The sequence below is a fragment of the Mercenaria mercenaria genome, unplaced genomic scaffold (genome assembly GCF_021730395.1).
Source record: "Mercenaria mercenaria strain notata unplaced genomic scaffold, MADL_Memer_1 contig_3031, whole genome shotgun sequence".
NCBI classification, from domain to species: domain Eukaryota; kingdom Metazoa; phylum Mollusca; class Bivalvia; order Venerida; family Veneridae; genus Mercenaria; species Mercenaria mercenaria.
The window spans coordinates 39,689-61,177 of record NW_026461134.1 but is presented as its reverse complement, the minus strand read 5'-3'; the positions used below and the strand labels follow the sequence as shown (position 1 = coordinate 61,177).

The 21,489-nt window shown below is 35.5% G+C and overlaps 1 protein-coding gene across 1 annotated transcript; it reads left to right on the top strand.

The window, feature by feature from the left end:
- The first annotated feature begins 1,634 nt into the window (after nucleotides 1-1,634).
- On the top strand, nucleotides 1,635-21,394 carry LOC128552688 (uncharacterized). The gene is made up of 3 exons (XM_053533730.1): nucleotides 1,635-1,684; nucleotides 2,233-2,706; nucleotides 19,131-21,394. The coding sequence occupies exons 1-3, from the start codon at nucleotides 1,678-1,680 to the stop codon at nucleotides 19,997-19,999; spliced, it is 1,350 nt and encodes a 449-aa protein (XP_053389705.1). The 5' UTR covers nucleotides 1,635-1,677; the 3' UTR covers nucleotides 20,000-21,394.
- The last annotated feature ends 95 nt before the right edge of the window (nucleotides 21,395-21,489 follow it).

The following is a 21,489-nucleotide window of genomic DNA, read 5'->3' as shown; positions in this document are numbered from 1 at the left end:
CTTTTATCTAAAGTAATTTACGCTTTCACTGTAAAAATATAGTGTATAGTGAAACTCTGTTTTATAGTTCATTTCTGTACTGATACAATACATGCGCTTAATAGTAACACGTATAAGCATGATAAGTAAAGGTTATATGCAGTCGTTGCAGTCACAGTAACGAATTACCCCTTTGTGGCATAAGGGCTGAATTCTGATTTTGTAATATCTTGTAGCCCAACACAATTTCTTTTGTCACCTGTTAAAATGATACCCACGCTGTTTAGAATATTAGTAGTGGACAGATTGGGAAGACTGATATAGACAGTTTGAGATAACCCTGTTGTAACTCGAATTCCTGAAATAAAATAAATGAACTAACTGATGTGACTACAGTACTATTACAACATTTTGTCTTTACACTACAATAAGTGAATCAAAACAGCACATCCAATCCCCACTTTCCTCATGCCATCCATTATTTTATGGGTACGTCAGTATAACCAGAGACAACATTATGACTTTTTATTAAATTTATAGATAAATTTTCAATTTATACTTAAAACTATTGAACAACAGAGAATGTTTTGTATGTAGGTATATGACTACTATAATTTTACAAAAACACTATTGCTTTCTTGGCACAGGAAAAGGTGGGGGAATTGGATTGGTGCGTCCGTTCGCCCGTCCGTCCATCACAATTTGTGTCCGTTCCATAATTTTGTCATCCATGACAGGTTATTTAAATTACCTTGCACAAATGTTCTTCATAATGAGAAAACATTTGCACGCAAGACCAATATCCCTAGGCCAATCTCAAACTTTGAGGTCATAAGTTCGCGTCTGGTCCATAGCTTTGTCATCAATCAACGAATTTCTAATATTACTTGGCAAAAATGTTACCCGTTTACAGGCGACGTGTCGCGCGCATAGTCAAGTAATCATGCTCCAAGGTCAAGGTCACACTTGGAGGATAAAATAAAAGGGTTTGTTTCCTGTCTGGCCCATAATCATGTCATTCATCATGGGATTTAGAAATTACTTGGCAGAAATGTTTTCCTCACATCAGACAACGCATTCTCAGGCCTCCTACAGCATCACATTTGAGGTCAACGCTAAATACGTCATATTATCAATTACTTAACTTTTAAATAATATGTTGATATTAAAGTAACTGGCACAAACTTGTCAACCCACATTAAAAACTAAAAATGTGCCGCAATGCAAGACCCCAGATCTCTAGTTCAAACTTTGAGATGAAAGAGTGTTTTTCCAGATTGTAGCTTTTTTATGCATTGATGTAAATATTTAAATGACATGAGATATAACATAATTATGCATTATCCAGACCACTATCTCAAAGTTCAAGGTCACTGTCAACCATATAATGTTTACTTTTTGTTGGTAATTGTAATTACTTCTCTTTTATATCATATAGTGCAATGCTTGAGTTCTTCATTATTTTTTGTTTTTATTTTCCAACATAGATAACAACAAAATTAGTACGAGGATTGATCTGATTGATACATAAATATAAAAAAATAAATATATAAAATAATATAATATATATATAATATATATATAAATAAATATAAAAACTATAAACTTTGTAATTTGCAAATAAAATTTACCCATTTTTATTGTTGTGCAGGTGATTTGATTTCAAGTGGAGCCAGTTGCGACCCTGAATTCAAAAATATGCAAGGTATGATTTTGAATTGAATTGACCTTCATTATACATTTGTACGGAATTTCGTTAAAATTATTTATCGTTGTTCACCTTACAAGTCAAATTAAATAGTTTTAACTATTAAGACAAAATAGAAAACCGTTTTTTCTAAAATCCTCATTTTGATTGCGTGGTAGACGAATCTCTAATGAGCTGCAGTGCCAATACAGCATTATTTTACAACTCTGGCATTACGTTAAAATTTATGTGAATATCGCTACAAGATTAAATATATGTAGCGTTTTGTGTCGTGTGTAATGAACCGGAAAAAGCTGTAGGTCAGAAATCTGGGAAAATTTGGTGCATTATCAATCTTTTACTTTGAAATATTCACTATAAACCTGTCGAACCGTTTTACTTTCAAAATCTTGACAAGTTTCAAATACTATGTATTGCATGTATTTGCTTTCTATGAAATATTTAATTTGTATTCGTAGGGATAAAAAAATATTGTCATCTTCAAAGTGAATTTTCTAGTAGTGTCTTTAAAAATAGGAACAAACGTTAAAGAACTTTTTTTTCAGACCAGTCATGTATTTATAGAAGACAGCACTTGGTTCGGTTTAGAAGTATTCAGACATTACGGGAAGCAAAAAGAAGATTCCAGGAATATAAGATGTTGATAATAAAAGGTCCAAGAGAATGTGGGAAAACAGCGTTAGCGATGGAGATGTTGTCCTCATACGAAGAAGGACATTGGCTGATTATCACCAAACCTGAGGATGTCAGACATATACGGTTAGGAATAACATGTGTTATAGTCATCGAAGACCTTGGAGGAAAGTACTGCTTGGACAGTTCTCTCATGAACAAATGGTTAGCTGAATTAGAACTATTATATTCAGCTGTAAGGGAAGGCAAACTCAATATTATAATTACCTGTGATATTCCACAGTTTAAAGCCATGACACGGGCTGCTCATAATCATCCAATGCTTGGAAGTACTGTTTCCCTCTCACCTTTGACGCTGATACAAGTTAAAGAGGAAAGAAACCAAGGTAAAATTACAAAAACAAAATATTTCGCATACATATACGTTATAATCATATAATATTATCCGTTATTTATCTATGGTTTGTACAAAGTACAATATGTCAGTATATGGACTACGTCCTATCCAAACAACGTGTTTCGCGAGTTGACCGTTCAATTATTCACCAATTTATCTTACGAAAAAGAGGAAACAATTTTAATAAAGAAGCTTTCTTGTGTACGGGCTTCCGTAAGAAATTTAGTTTACCTAGCCTCATATCATAATTATAGCGTTCGTTACTAGGCTGAGATTTTGAGTGAGGTCGGAGAAATTTAGCGATATGCCGTTTTGATGGAAACGGCTGCTGAAGCTGGTATTCGTGGAAATTCAAAATCACTCTTTAATTAACAATTAGCATTTATCATTTAAGAATTTTCGTCTGACAGTCAATATTGACATTAAGCATGTGCCAAATAGTATTTTCATTAACTATTTAGTATTTAGCAATAAGCATGGCGCACCGGCTTTCCGTACGTATACATATAGACATTGAAATTAACGTATAGCCTCCTGGTGGAAAGTGATTCTGATCATGGTATGCACTGTTTGCTATTCAGTCAGTAAATTTTCAGTGAACACCCCGTCGAATAATAAATGGTACTGCCCAAATTGAATGATGGACCAGTCCAGTTTAGAAAAAATAACTGGCACGCTAAGGGTTAAGGAATGACTAGTTAACTCGCGGCTATAGTTTTACGTATATTACTTATAAAAAAATTAATAAATTGATTAATTGGGAGACAATATGGATAGATTAGTATTTGTTTTTGTTAACTGTCAGTTATGGAAGGCCGTGTGCCATGCTAATTGGCAAATCTTAGATGAGAAATATTTAACCTTTATTAATGTTAAATGCTATATATCACATGCTATATGCAACAGGCTAAATGCCAAAATTCCAAATACTTAAAATCAATTTTCTCAATGATAAATGTGAATCGTCAAAATTCTTTAACTTACTGAGTTAATGATCTGTATCTTTAAACTAATAAATGTTACTTTTAGTAATGTGAAAACACGTGATGTTCTATCAGTCTGGTTCGAAGCAATAACATGTTCACCAGTCATAGGAACATGGAACTGAAACTGTTTATTCTAAAATGTTTAGGACAACGATTATTAATCAGGCCAAAGTTATGAAAAAAATGCCAATGGTTATTTAAATGATGAATTCATCAGCCCTTTTTTTTTAAAAAAAAAAAAAGCATTTAGCAATAAGCATTTGGCATTTATCGATTTGCATATTGCAATTTACAATTAGCATTAATCGTTAGACTGTCAATATTAACAATAATCATGTAGCAAATAGCATTTTGCATTAACTATTTGTCAGTTAAAACTTGGCATTAAGCATGGCGCACCGGCCTTTCATAGTCAGTATTGTATAGATATGGTCAACAAAATGATGCATGCTTTAGGTCTCTTGTTTTAATATCAAGTGTTTAAAATGATAATTAATAGTTCTATCATTTTAAACATAATACTGATATATAAAGAATAACAGGCTACTGTCTTTTGATATCAATGTTATCAGGTCGAGGCTGATATGGCCTGGAAGAGGTGAGGGAACCGAACCCCTTCCGCCCATATCATAATCAGCCGAGACCTGATAACATTGGTATCAAAAGACAGTAGCCTGTTATTCTATTTATCATGAAACTCATACAAACTGCCTAGAAAAACATGTCTTCACCTCTTATTTCGTAAAAAAAATGTCTTCTGAAGCAAAAAATTAAATTTATATTTTACATATTTGAAAATTCATCCGCCCCTGAAACTTCTGAACGAAACAATACGACAGCCATACTGTATTGGATGCAACTCCGACAATGTTTTTGATTTTCTGATATTCTTGTAAAAAGAAAATAACAATGAAATAAGCTCTTACCTGCGTAAAAATAAAAAATCATCCTCTTTAAATAAACCAGAACATGCTTTATTTCCATAGATCTATCATGAAACATTTGACTCAGACAACTGCATGTCCAAAGCGCTGAAAATTTCACTTCCAGTTCCAGACTTTATAGTTTTTAAAATCACTAAATTTACACTGATCCAAGAATTATAATTAACTGATTCAAGAATAATAATTAACACAGATACTTTTGCTAATACTTGATAAAATGTGCATGCCTTAAATAAGGCATAAGTATATCATACATTGTCAAGTTTCCCAGAATCGATCCATGTAAACATGATTGTGATGTCATGATGAACGTTTCACAATGACGTCATTCAGTGCTATTGTCTGTGTGATAAAATTAGAGACAACCATATTCAAGGGAATTTGTTGAGATTACAGAATCTATTTAGAAAAAAAAGTTGTGCAACATCGAAACTGGACTCTGTAATAAAATTCAATCTGGAAGGAAACTGATGTAAAAACTTGTCCGTCAATATGGGAGGAGCTTAATTTTGATATCAGGTCAATGACCTGATAACAAAATAAAATATCAGGCAAGTGATATAGAGAATAATAGGTTAGTGCCGTAGATGAGAAAGTTTATCTGGCGAGGTGGAGGAGGTTATCGGGTGAGCCGAAGGCGAACCTGATAACGTCCGGAGCCGAGCCAGATAAACTTTCTCCATCTTAGGCACTAACCTATTATTCTATTTATCTTGTCATTACTTCATTTTCCGATATTTGGCAATTTATTTTACAAAAATAAGTGTGCGCCAACCGCTTTAATGACGTCATATTCGTAATGACGTCAATTATATAATGACGTGATTACCGGCAAAATCGCAATAACTTCTTCGTTTTTGAATAAAAACTCATTATTTGACCACTCATTTTCTTAGTTCGGACATTTCCAACACAAAGATGATGGTTTCGTTGCAAAATTTCTTATGACAACATTATCGATCAAAAGGTCACATGATCAACTGACCGTATATCACTAGTCACATGATCAACTGACGGTATATCAAGAAAGATATACGGCACCCTGATATCGGGTCGAAAATACTGCAAGTGACAGGATAAATCAGGCACTTTGCATAGTACTTAGTTGCATGATAAAATTTTAAAATTACATTACATAAGACTTCCTGGACTTTTCTCCATATCTCAGCGGTACCGTAATGAGATATCAAAGACCTCCAGTGTGAAATGGGTGGTGCCCTATCGTTCAAATAGGTATATGTGAAAGGCCGAAACGCCATACTGATTGCCAGTTTGATATATCAATGCCAACTGCAATATGCTTTAGAACTAAACGTTGTATGTAACGTACATATTCAATGCTAATGGCAATTATTTAAATGATTCACTTGAATAATGTATTACATGTATTTACCTAGTTACCTAGTAAAATGAATGTAATTTTCGATTATTTGAAGACAAATAATGGTTCACCAATGGCAAGCTCAACCAGTCGTGTAACGGTTTACTGTTTTAAAGGTTACAATCAAGATCTTTAAAAGCTATGTAACGAAAGACTATGACTGTATAAACGGTGCATTCATTCATTTATATATATATTTGTTTCTTTATTTGAACTGTACGTGTTGTATGGCGACTGTGAAAGGTCGTTCTATGCTTATACTCCTCGGCCATTTGGGATCACAGAGCCCTTTTAATGTTTCTGTACAACAGAATCCCGCTTAAGCCTGTGTTAGTGGTGGGAGGTATGTTGATTTTAAAAAGATGAAACTTACTCCCTCCGGGATCCGGACAAAATCCCCTGCGGACAAAACCCCCTTCGCTCATTTTTGCATAGGCGGACAAAATCCCCTACATGTTTTTTACAAGGAGGACAAAAACCCCTTCGCTTAATTTTACAAGGAGGACAAAACCCCCTTCGCATTTTTACAAGGAGGACAAAACCCCCTTCGCATTTTTTACAAGGAGGACAAAACTACCTTCGCATTTTTTACAAGGACAACCCCCTTTGCTTTTTTTTATAAGGAATCAAAAGGGCAAACAAAAAGAGATGTCTTGAACAAAATTATAATTAATATTTATAATAATGATAATTGATTTAATTATTCTATAATATACAATTATTTCAGGTTGTTCCATAATAACTTTGAAATTAATCAGACTATACATATACAATTATTTTAGTTTGTTGAAAAAAGTGTTGAATATCTCTTAATTAATTGACCTGATAATTTGTTAATTGTATGTTTTTCTCACCAAACTGTTAAGTAATTTATTAAATAACTCTCAGATACTTTGATTAGTTATATAATTATTATTATATAATTTGTCCTTTTGATTCTAGGATGAAGGGGTTTTTGTCCTCCCTGTAAAATACGCGAAGGGGTTTTTGTCCTCCTTGTAAAAAACATGAAGGGGGTTTTGTCCGCCTAAGTATGCAAAAATGAGCGAAGGGGGTTTTGTCCGCAGGGGATTTTGTCCTACACTCACTGCCTCCAAATACATCATTTCGTAACAAACCTTCCTTTTACAAGCTGTCCCTTTTTACTGTGACCACATGTAACACGCATATAACATAAAGATAATTTCTTCGTAAAATGTAACCTTTTGCACAATATGATATTGTTAAAGTACGACAGAAACTGTAATTGTAGACATACCAAAGCCATCCAGGCTAACCTATAAACAAATTATAAAGTATAGTATACTACATTTGATACAATTTGTAACTTGGTTCCTAACATTTAGTAATATATTTAAGAAGATTGTCAAGATATGGAAAGAAATTCTTATACAAACAGTGAAATTATATCATGAAATATTAATTGCGTAACCGCATAATACGGAATTGTAAGTGAATAATGATCTGATCCCCCACCCCGCCTCTTAATAAAAACAGAAGAGAAAAATAAATACTGAAAGCAATATTATTGAGCTAAATTGACTAAGTATACATTTCCTGTGTAACATTATGTAATTGACCACGTTGAAAATTTACCCCATGGGTCCTTTTTCAATGTTGAGAATTGACCCCGCCAACATTTCAACATTACATTTTGATCAAAAGTTCGTTGAAAACTGATCAGCCATTAAATTTTGATGAGTCATGGGGTCGTTTTTTAACAGTTAGTTAAATTTAGGTTAATTGGTTTGTCTGTTTTGGGTTTAACGCCGTTTTTCAACAGTATTTCAGTCATGTGATGGCGGGCAGTTAACCTAACCAGTGTTCCTGGATTCTGTACCAGTACAAACCCGTTCTCCGCAAGTAACTGCCAACTTCCCCACATGAATCAGAGGTGGAGGACGAATGGTTTCAGACACAATGTCGTTTATCAAATAGTCACGAAGAACATACGCACCGCTCAAGGATCGAACTCACGACCCCGCGATCCGTAGACCAACGCTCTTACCTACTGAGCTAAGCGTGTGTGTGTGTGGGGGGGGGGGGGGGGGTAAATTTAGGTAAACGTCGTCCACGCAGGAAGTATCTTTTCCAATCATAACAAGATATTTATAAGGGATATATCTGTAAATTGTAGTGATATCTATCTCTTTAACAGGAAGAGATGTATTTTTTCGTAAAGATATATCTTTATGTTAGTATGGAAGCGTTCTAGTGCCAGGTTTGAAATATTTTATCTCATGGTCCTAATTACGAGATAGTACAATTAGGACTTAATGATTTCTAATTATGAGATAAAAATATTACAATATCTTCATTTTTCTAACCTTTTATCAGTTTTATTTTTTTTATTTATTTATTTTTTTATGTATAATAATTATCAAACTAAATGCACTAACTATTCTTGTAAATACTTATTATATGTAATTTTACGAATGTTTATATAATCTTCTGTTTTAAGTTCGTTTATAGAATGTACATGTATGGCTTTTAGATATAGTCTCTTATAATTATGTTTAGAATGACCACAGGTTTTAATGGTTTTATATGGTGTATACAAAATTTAAATGTGGATGAGACTTTAATAAACTATAAATCCACCTGGCACTAGGATGCTTCAATATTAAAGCGACATCTCTCTTAATTGTGTAGCCTCATAGGTATCCAATTTAGACGGTTTGCCAGAGAAAAATGTATACCTGGTAGACCACGATGACTGGGACACAAAAATACCATACGTTTTATTGCCTTAGGAACAGCTGAGTATAGCACGACAAAGCAAACTCCTTTTTTCCTTGTGTATGGTTTTGTGACAAAAAAAAAACAAACACCTCCAGTCAGCGTGATAAGATACTAGACACCACCAGTCTGCGTGACAAGATACTAGACACCGCCAGTCAGCGTGAAAAGAAACCAGACACCGCCAGTCAGCGTGACAAGACAACAGACACTGCTAGTCAGCGTGACAAGAAACCAGATACCTCCAGTCAGCGTGACAAGATACCAGGCACCGCCAGTCAGCGTTACAAGAAAGCAGACAACACCAGTCAGCGTGACAAGAAAACAGATAACTCCAGTCAGCGTGACAAGACAACACATACCTCCAGTCAGCGTGACAAGAAACCAGACACCACCAGTCAGTGTGACAAGAAACCAGACACCGCCAGTCAGCGTGGCAAGAAACTAGACACCGCCAGTCAGCATGACAAGAAAACAGATAACTCCAGTCAGCATGACAATGAACCAGGCACCACCAGTCATCGTGACAAGATACCAGACACTGCCAGTCAGCGTGGCAAGAATACAGATAACTCCAGTCAGCGTGACAAGAAACCAGGCACAGCCAGTCAGCGTAACAATAAAGCAGACACCACTAGTCAGCGTAAAAATAAACCAGACATCGCCAGTCAGCGTTACAAGAAAACAGATAACTTGTAATGCTGACTGAAGAAAACAGATAACTTCAGTCAGCATGACAAGATACCAGACACGTCCAGTTAGCGTGTCAAGACATCAGACATTGCCAGTCAGCGTGACAAGAAACCAGACACCGCCAGTCAGCGTGACAAGAAACCAGACACCTCCAGTCAGCGTTACAAGCAACCAGACACCTTCAGTCAGCGTGACAAAAAAAACAACAGATATCGCCAGTCAGAGTGACGGCAAACCTCACACCTCAATTCAGCGTGACAAGAAACATGATACCTCCATTCAGTGGGAAAACAAACCTGACACCGCCAGTCAGCGTGACAAGACACCAGACACCAGCGTGACAACGTGCCTGGCACCACCAGCCAGCAGAACAAAAGAAAGCAACTAAAAAGTGGCACTCCCCTAATGAAGAGAACAAGAGTAATGAAGATGTTGCAATTACTCACGTGAAGGTTTGTAGTAGCATATCATTTGACCAGGTTGGGCATAAGTGGCAAGGTCTTTGGTATAAAAGTCAGGAACTAATAATATCTTCATAATTGTATCACTTGTGTATACAAATGTATCTGTCAGTGATTATAATCAAACAAAAAGGAAGTATTTGTTAACAGGAGAAATTGCCTAGTGTATTTACTATAGACATATAGAAAAATCATTTCGTTCTTAGAACGAAATGCATTATCTCTGTCAAGTTTTCATCTTTTGGTGAGCAATTTGGCAAAATATTGGGGAAAATATTTCTCTAGTTTATCATAGTTAAAAGTCTATAATGCGCTAATTTTTATCTTAAAAACAGATGAAACAGATTTTAAGATAGATGTTATATATACTTACATGGTTAGAAAAGCACTACTTTTAATATTGCACATGAACTGCTATAGTTAGAGCCATAAAGGGAGGTAATAACAAACAATAGATTCAATAAAACATTCTAGATATTCAGCAATATTCAAACCTTTGACAAATGTTAAGGAAAGCAATTATCATAAATAGGATTTAATTATCCGATTCGGCACCTTTAATACCCATGCTTTTTCCCATGCAACGACCATACGTTCCTTTCAGTGGAAAGTAGGGCACTTTATGTCCTTAAGTGGTGATAAGTTTTGTGATTACAAGTCGTCGACCTTTACCATCCCACATAGGCGATCTCGCCATAATAGGCTAGAGTTAATAGTAACATGTAGAAGTTTTGACTGTACGATTTCCACAGAATATAATTCTGAAAGTTTCGGAATGTGCGCAATTCATTTCTTCGAATCTTAAACTGTGAATGGTTTGACTTGATCCACCCATAATATATTAGGTATTCGTAGCAGTTAGTGTTTTATTTTTGGTGGTGTAACGTTATATTAGACCCCGTCGGTAATTTACATAGGGGTCATTTTACAACGTTGAAAAGTGACTTTCTCGGTCCTTTCGACGTTACACCACTATAACATAAAATATGTATCTACTAATTGTAACAGACGCAGATGCTCTCATTGCAACAGTATAATGGTTGGCTCTTGTAACATGTGATATTTTCAGTTGATGCCAAAATACTTACTGCAAAACTAGCGGTGTTGTATATTTGATTACATGTAAAAAATGTAAATATTCAATCTGTTGGACAGACTGTGCAGCCTGTGTCAAAACGTATGAATATGCATAGATTTGACATTTCTAACTTCATTGATAATGATTTTCAGCCTATGTAGCTACACATTTCACTTCGGCTGACCATTCCGTAAATGCCTCCATATTTATGCCAATGGATATTGCTAAAACAGTATAGACTTTTTGTGTAAAGAGACATGTTGGATTCACAAGTTGAAAACTTTATATTCATTCGACTTAAAAATAAAGGTTGTTTTCAATTTAATTTTTCAATACTAAACACGTTTTCGTTGTTCCCTATTATCATTTTTTATATATTCCTTATGGGGACTTTTTGTATTGTTATTATACTGTCCGGAAGCATGTCCTGTATACTTTATAAATATAGGTCAGAGACCACCAATTCAAAAAAGTACAGGGAACTTACTGGGAATGAGGTAAGTGTATACCTGGGAATAAGGTGACATCTGTGCGCTCTGATTGGTCAGTCATGTAAACAAACCCAGGAAGTGATAATTTTTTCAAAATTGATATTTTTTCACTGCATTTACAGTATTTTATTATACATTTTGACAAAATTTGCTGCATTTTATGTGTATTGAAAAAAAGTTTTATCAAACGAATTTCTCCCGCCATGTCAATGATGTAAACAGGGGGTCATCTCATTCACACGAAAATTACTTAAATAAAGTGTCACTATTCATATGTTTTTCGTCTGATATTTTGGTAGAACTATGATAGTTCTTGAAAAACTTGTAATTAGATATACATGATTCCATGTATTGAAGGCCGTACGCGCCATAATGTTACAATGTAAGTCTATGGGAAAACAATTGGTGGTCTCTAACCTATAACGTCATATTTTCCGCCAACGTTTATGACGTCTGTTTTACACGTCATATACGTGTGTTTATCCTGATGATGGAATGAACTACGGAAACGCATTGATAATTATAGGTTATTCTAACACGATCCTATTCATTTTCCTACTAAACAAAGAAGGCTGAAAACAGTGAATTATTATACAACAATTCACTGTTCTGATGTCACAATCATTACGTCATGGCGTCAAACGGCATAGCGGCGCGCTGGAAAAGAAACCGATTGAAAACGGGTAAGTATTTGATGAATGCCGTCAAGGATGTACTTTAAAGTCGCTAGTTACGTGTTAGAATCGAGATAATATATCTCATTTAGTGATTTGCTCTTGAATAAAATCATTGTTTGTCGTTCAGATGCGTATTATTATATCACTCGGGCTGCGCCCTCGTGATATAATTCCTTCGCATCTGAACTCCAAACAATGATTTATTCAGCGAGAAATCACTAAATTAGATATAATATTTCTTCATTAACTTTGTATGTGGATATATGCACGAGTTGTGCAGCGGTAATATTGTGCGACTTTAGGAGCGCAATATTATCTGCGAAAAAACGAGTGCATGTTTTAAATATCCATTACCAGGGCCCAGAAATCAACAACACTTCAAACAGCACGTAATGAAGGTTTTTTAACGATTTTTTTTTAATCTCTTGTTACAAACATGACATTACCAATAATTTTCCATATTACTTAAAAAATTGGTAAATAGGAGCACAATTTCAAGAATAATAACTTTACATGCGTGTTATTTTGAGTACGAACACACGTCGAGTACCGATGAGTACGAACGTAGTGAAAAGCTTTGAAGCTATTGATGTAAATTCTTCGAGAAATTAGATTAAAACATACCGGCTGATACTAACCAAAGTCATTTATATCATTTCTAAAAACAAACAATCGCACAAGTTACACGCGATTCTTAAACATTCACGGTTACTTACAAAATCTGAATCGAAGCCGGCTTCTAAAAGGGGAAAGCAAGTACGAACGTTGTTGGGAGCAGTGCCTGCCTTTGGCGTTGGTAACTGATACAGCAAAACATTCTATGGATCAGATTGCATCTTTTATGCTACAAGAAGAGATTTTTATAAAAGAAACAAGACGCAGACACCATATTTCAGTTTGCGCAGAAATACAGATACGTCCCTGGGAAAGCATTTAAAAAATAAAAATCAGGTATTAACAGCACGTGAACTGCCTTGTTTGCACACGATTTTTCTCCCGTTAATACATGGGCGGATCCAGTGAAAAAAGTACTTTTTATGCAAGAATACAGAAGTGTTAATCTTTGATCTGTATGGTGATAGGCAAACTGCGTAAGAATATTGGGATCAGTTTTCAACGTTGAAATATGACCTAACTATAGTTGATCAGTTTTCAACGGGGGTCAAATTTCACCCGTGGGTGGATCATTAAATAACGGGCGGGGTCAATTTTCAACATTGAAAATTGATCAGTTATTCGTTGAAAAGGGACCCATGGAGTCAATTTTCAACGGGGGTCATTATTTAATGTTACACCGGCAATCGATTGCATTGAGATTCATGTGATAATGCATTACATTTCAACAGCTAGAATGACTTCAACTTGATTTGATGTCTAATTCATAGTCAATTCAACACAGCACAGATTTAGTGCAGATAGTAAAACATTTATTTTCACAAACAGTTCCGTAATTTCAATCTTAACCTTTACCCTGCTATATTTCTAAAATGGACTGATCCATCGTTCAATTTGAGCAGTGTCATTTATTATTCGAAGGGATGTTCGCTGAAAATGTACTGATTGAATAGCGAATAGTGCAGACCATGATCAGACTGCACGGATGCAATAATCAATAACTCTTACAGTTGCTATGCAATAATCAATAACTCTTACAGTTGCTATGCAATAATCAATAACTCTTACAGTTGCTATGCAATAATCAATAACTCTTACTGGTAAAAAGACTTTCACCTGCAGGTTATCATCTTTCAGTCTCCATCAAAATACTTTAACACAAATGATGCACAGAAATACAGAAATGAAGTATGTATTCTTTTAAATATATATTCACGATGCAGAAAATTAAGTTGTGAACTATTGTGATCTGTTATAAAACTAAATCAAATAAACAGGGTAACAATTGATATTGGGTCCGAATAGAGGGTATTAGCGGTAGTTATATGAAAAATAGCTAAAAACTTAACTTTAAGAAGCATAACAAATAAAGTAATAATTATGCACGTACCAATCACGTGACTTTCCACAAGCACTCTAAATTTTTGTCATTCAGACAGTAACCTCTATCGTGTTCAATCTATATTACAGGCACTGCTATAATTATAATGGGTTTTAAGTTTCATTGTAAAAATTATCATCCAGCCATATTTGATGAAGTTATCTTTACAAGATCTGAAGTTTCCATCATGTCCAATTTCACCAGCCGTTTCCATGGTTAAAGTACACCGCTACGTTTCTACGATACATTTTGAAAGCGAGTTCTTATTTTACTCAATTATTTTAACATGACAAGAAAGTTTAGTATGACGGAAAAATTATGTTTGACATATATATTGAAAGATTCCCTTTATAATTACAATAAGCAATTAAACATTTTAAAATACCTCAAAATATATCAAATAACGTCTGAATGAATACCCTTCTAACGCATAGAACGCAACCAAGTAAAGCGATAACATGTATGGTTTGATCGTGACTGTTCATAAGGGATAATCAGTGTGCAACACCCTCGTGCTACCTCTCATATATCGGCTTAAGTATTATTATTACAATATTCATGATCATTAAGATAAATACTACTGTCATTACAATTATTTTATTGTTATTATTGTTGTTGCTGTTATTATTATCATTGTTATTATTATTATTATTATTATTATTGTTATTATTATTATTATTATTATTATTTTGTTGTTGCTTTTTTCGACATACACTAATGGTCACAGATCTTTATGAGAAAGAATGGTAAGCATAACGCTACCGTGGAGCTTTATCACAACAAATACTACGCATAACGCTACCGGGGAGCCTCACGAGGAAGTACATTACGCGTAATGTTACCGCGTAGCTGTACGAAGGTTATAGTATGCATAGCGCCAAAGGAGAGCTTTATGAGAAAGAATTAAACGCATAACGCTACTGGAATGCTGTATGAGGAAGACGTGTACGCATAATGCTACAAAGGAGCTTTATAGAAAGAACAGTACACATCGGGGGCTTTCTGAGGAATAGCGATACGTATGGCGCAGGTAGCTTTATGAGGAAGAATAAATGCATAACGCTGCAGTTTAGCTTCATGAGGAAAAATGTATGTATAATACTGCAGGTAAGATTCACGAGGAAAAATGTATGCAAACGCTGCGGGTTAGATTCATGAAGAAGAATGTATGCATAATGCTGCAGGTTAATTTCATGAGGAAGAATCTATGCATGACGCTGCAGGTTAGATTCATGAGGAAGAATGTATGCATAACGCTTCAGGTTAGATTCATGAGGAAGAATGCACGCATAGCGCTACAAGTTAGATTCATGAGGAAGAATGCACGCATAACGCTACAGGTTAGATTCAAAAGAGGAGGAAGAATGTATGCATAACGCTGCATGTTAGATTCATGGGACGAATGTATGCATAACACTGTAGATTAGCTTCATGAGGAAGGATGTATGCATAACGCTGCCGGGTAGATTCATGAAGAAGAATATATGCATAACGTTTCCGGGTAGATTCATGAAGAAGAATGTACGCATAACGCAGCAGGTTAGATTCATGAGGAAAAATGTATGCATATCGCTGTAGATTAGGTTCATGAGGAAGAATGTATGCATAACGTTGCAGGGAAGGTTCATGAGGAAGTATGTATGTATAACGCTGCCGGGTAGATTCATGAAGAAGAATGTACGTATAACGCTGCAGGTTAGATTCATGAGGAAGAATGTATGCATAACGCTGCAGATTAGCTTCCTGTGGAAGAATGTATGCATAACGCTGCCAGGTAGATTCATGAAGAAGAATATATTCATAACGTTGTAGGGAAGGTTCATGAGGAAGAATGACATTGTGTATAACGCTGTCGGGTAGATGCATGAAGAAGAATGTATGCATAACGTTGCAGGTTAGCTTCATGAGGAAGAATGTATGCATAACGCTGCAAATTAGATTCATGAGGACGAATGTATGTATAATACTGTAGGTTAGATTCATGAGGAAGAATGTATGCATAACACTGCCGGGTAGATACATAAAGAAGAATGTATGCATAACGCTGCAGATTAGCTTTATGAGGAAGAATGTATGAATAACGCTGCCGGGTAGATTCAGGGAAAAGAATGTATGCATAACGCTGCAGGGAAGGTTTATGAAGAGGAATGTATGCATAACGTTGCAGCTTAGCTTCATGAGGAAGAATGTAACGTATAACGCTGCCGGGTAGATTCATAAGGGACAGTGTTATGTATAACGCTGCCGGGTAGATTCATAAGGGACAGTGTTATGTATAACGCTGCCGGGTAGATTCATAAGGGACAGTGTTATGTATAACGCTGCCGGGTAGATTCATAAGGGACAGTGTTATGTATAACGCTGCCAGGTAGATTCATAAGGGACAGTGTTATGTATAACGCTGCCGGGTAGATTCATAAGGGACACTGTTATGTATAACGCTGCCGGGTAGATTCATAAGGGACAGTGTTATGTATAACGCTGCCGGGTAGATTCATAAGGGACAGTGTTATGTATAACGCTGCCGGGTAGATTCATAAGGGACAATGTTATGTGTAACGCTGCCGGGTAGATTCATAAGGGACAGTGTTATGTGTAACGCTGCCGGGTAGATTCATAAGGGACAGTGTTATGTGTAACGCTGCCGGGTAGATTCATAAGGGACAATGTTATGTATAACGCTGCCAGGTAGATTCATAAGGGACAATGTTATGTGTAACGCTGCCGGGTAGATTCATAAGGGACAATGTTATGTATAACGCTGCCGGGTAGATTCATAAGGGACAATGTTATGTATAACGCTGCCGGGTAGATTCATAAGGGACAATGTTATGTATAACGCTGCCGGGTAGATTCATAAGGGACAATGTTATGTATAACGCTGCCGGCTAGATTCATAAGGGACAATGTTATGTATTACGCTGCCGGCTAGATTCATAAGGGACAATGTTATGTATAACGCTGCCGGGTAGATTCATAAGGGACAATGTTATGTATAACGCTGCCAGGTAGATTCATAAGGGACAATGTTATGTATAACGCTGCCGGGTAGATTCATAAGGGACAATGTTATGTATAACGCTGCCAGGTAGATTCATAAGGGACAATGTTATGTATTACGCTGCCGGCTAGATTCATAAGGGACAATGTTATGTATAACGCTGCCAGGTAGATTCATTAGAGACAATGTTATGTATAACGCTGCCGGGTAGATTCATTATGTATAACGCTGCCAGGTAGATTCATAAGGAACAATGTTATGTATAACGCTGCCAGGTAGATTCATAAGGAACAATGTTATGTATAAAGCTGCCAGGTAGATTCATAAGGAAAAATAAACGACATTGTGTCTGAAATCATTAGTCCTCCACCTCTGATTCATGTGGGGAAGTTGGCAGTTACTTGCGGAGAACAGGTTTGTACTGGTATAGAATCCAGGAATACTGGTTAGGTTAACTGCCCGCCGTTACATGACTGAAATACTGTTGAAAAACGGCGTTAAACCCAAAACAAACAAACAAACAAATCATAAGGAAAAATGTTATGTATAACGCTGCCAGGTAGATTCATAAGAGACAATGTTATGTATAACGCTGCCAGGTAGATTCATAAGGAACAATGTTATGCATAACGCTGCCAGGTAGATTCATAAGGGACAATGTTATGCATAACGCTGTCAGGTAGATTCATAAGGGACAATGTTATGTATAACGCTGCCAGATAGATTCATAAAGAACAATGTTATGTATAACGCTGCCAGGTAGATTCATAAGAGACAATGTTATGTATAACGCTGCCAGGTAGATTCATAAGGAACAATGTTATGCATAACGCTGCCAGGTAGATTCATAAGGGACAATGTTATGCATAACGCTGCCAGGTAGATTCATAAGGGACAATGTTATGCATAACGCTGCCAGGTAGATTCATAAAGAACAATGTTATGCATAACGCTGCCAGGTAGATTCATAGGGGACAATGTTATGTATAACGCTGCCAGATAGATTCATAAAGAACAATGTTATGTATAACGCTGCCAGGTAGATTCATAAGAGACAATGTTATGTATAACGCTGTCAGGTAGATTCATAAGGAACAATGTTATGCATAACGCTGCCAGGTAGATTCATAAGGGACAATGTTATGCATAACGCTGCCAGGTAGATTCATAAGGGACAATGTTATGCATAACGCTGCCAGGTAGATTCATAAAGAACAATGTTATGTATAACGCTGCCAGGTCACTTGTTGTGAAGAATGTTGAACATAACTGTACCAGTGAGCTTGCTTGTTCTCTTATCATAGATATTGTTTCTTTTTATTATTATTACCCGTTTTATAATCATTATTACTATTGTTACTACTACTATATTATTATTATTATTATTATCAATATTATTGTTAGTGGTAGTAGTAGTTTTTGTAGTAGTAGTAGTATCATTTTCATTATCATTATTATTATTCCTATTATTATTATTTTCATTATTATTATAATTAATTATTATTATTACTATACTTATTATTGTTATTGTTCTTAGTGTTGTTGTTATTCTTGTTGCTGCTGCTTTTATTGCTATCATTTCTATAACCCTCCCACTTAGCTCAGTAGGTAGAGCGTCGGTCTACGGATCGCGGGGTCGTGATTTCGATCCTCGGGCTGGGCATATGTTCTTCGTGACTATTTGATAAACGGCATTGTGTCTGAATTCATTGGTCCTCCACCTCTGATTCATGTGGGGAAGTTGGCAGTTATTTGCGGAGAACAGGTTTGTACTGGTACAGAATCCAGGAACACTGGTTAAATTAACTGCCCACCGTTATATGACTGAAATACTGTTGAAAAACGGCGATAAACCCAAACAAACAAACAAACAAACAATCACAAAGCCTTTCTGCATATCATTTAATACCTTTATCTGACCTACCTGAAATTAATAGTTTAATAATATCATACTTTTTTATTTCAGGGCATGCGCTATCACTACCATCTTCATTCAGTGAAGCAGATACGTATAACACCAGAATGACCAAAAAGTGGAAATTCATTAAAGAGATAAATGTAAAATCTGACAACGAGGAGAGGTGTTTCATTACATCTATGTGCATGGTACCTCCTAACCAGCTTGCTATGACTGATCAAAACGATAAATCACTAAAACTTGTGAATATCAGTGACGAAAGGATTATAGACCGTGTAACATTTTTTGCCGAACCAAATAACCCAACCCTGCTACCACAGGACAGACTAGCCGTTTTGCTTCCTGGCATCATACAGTTATTTTCAATACATATCGGATTTAATAAAGGAAATGCTATAAAATTAAATGGTATATGCAATTCTATTATGTTTGGAAATGACGTACTCTTTGCATTCTTCCATTCCCCAGCTGTAGTTAAAACACTGAATATGCAGGGTGAAGAACTAAGTACGATTACGCTTGAGTCAGACATTCAGGACATGAATATTGCTCCAGTTTATATAGCTTTGTGTCCAGAAAATTCGTCGTTTTACATTAGTGACTGGAGAAAAAACCTGCTGTTACGAGTAAATATGGAAGGACATATGATGGCCATGTACAAAGATAACGGTCTGGATAAACCGCAACGGATACTGGCAATGTCAGATGGATCAGTGTATGTATGTAACACGAACAATGACACTGTGTTACAAATGCGGGCAGATTTTACACGGTCACGTGTCGTACTAGGACCCTCAGATAATGTGACTGCTCCTGCAGCCATTTGTTACTGGCCAGAGGAAAATATCATGTTTGTTTCATCTGCAAGTGTAAATCCGATGCTCCGTGCTAAACTCAAAATGTTCACACTGATTTAATGAATGAAAACAAATCAACAGTCATGTATAATATATATATCTAACGTTAAAAAATAAAGGAAGCCGAAACTAGACAGAGTAAAGACAATATATCATTTCTGTAGTTATTAGCATATAGCCATAAATCAGTCTTACGTATGTCGTTTTAAATCTGTCAATGATATAGAGATTGTACTTAAAAGTTCTAGTTCATCTTTTCTGGTTTTCTTTAGTGTCATATGATAGCTAAATGCATCAATTTACCAGAAATATTTATATTCTTCCTCCTCTCCATATAAAAATGAAAATATTTGATATTTAAGAAATGACCTTCTAAAAATAACTGAAGCAAAAATGGACAACTCTTGTATTGACAGGTTTTCATTGATTTTTATAAGCGATATCAAAAGTCCCTATATAGCTAAATGAATTCAGTACATAGTATATGTAAGTTAAGTATACTTTCAACACTTTGAAAGTGCTTACACTGAACTTTATTCTATCTTTTGATGAATTAAAAATACGAGGCTAGCCAAGAGTTTAAAAGAAAAGTGTCTTAAAATTATGGATGAAAGAGAACGACACTCTCTTTACTATAAGCTTACCGAAACTATTCCTAAAAATGACCTGAAAGAAGTTACTAAAGATTTTATAATGTAAACAAATCTTTACAGCATTTTTTATATAATTGTAAATGAGAGGCCCCAGCATTTTTTTTAAGTTGTGTACACAGTTTTAGTTGCAATTTAATGTGAATAGCTGAAGTTACCCGCTTACTTTGTTTAAAACAATAATAAAACACCTTATATTGTGTTAAGGCAGTTTAAGGTAGTCGGCGGCCTGTAACGAAAATCGTCAAATCACGTAATCTCCTGATTTTTCAACATTTATTCGTTTTTTATGGAAAGCAATGATTGTGTTAAGCTATAGTTGGGTCCAGAGATTGTTGAATTGCATACAAATACATAAATACACGAAAATTGCAGAGGGTCATTACGTATCCACTACCTTAAAATGTGATTACATTTGAAGACACTGACTTCTTGAAATCTATCCAACCGAGTGAGAAGTGTATTATTTTTACGAGTAAGAAGAAATTGATTTTGATCTCCACAAAAACATATACAATTTTCTTTTTATTAAATGCTTTTGTGTGTATTCGTGAACTCCGTGAGGATCCAGAATACATGTATATGACGTTAAGTTACACGTGGAAAGGCGCAGTCCGAGTGAAATTATTTCGGACGACGTATAACCGCCCGAGTGTATAAATAGTGATAAAGCACTGTTTTGCTATAAATTATTTCGATTCTAATATGTTCTTTATTGTAAAATTTATATCAAATATGATGGAACTGTTTCTTTTCGCAAGCATGGCGCCAATAGTAGGTATTTGTTAAAACACGCCAGGACCGGAAACGGTAATACGTCTTGCGACAGAATTCAGTTCGAGCGAAAATTATTCAGCAAAGCGAATAACTAATTCAGTATGTGTATAAATTAATCAAAAC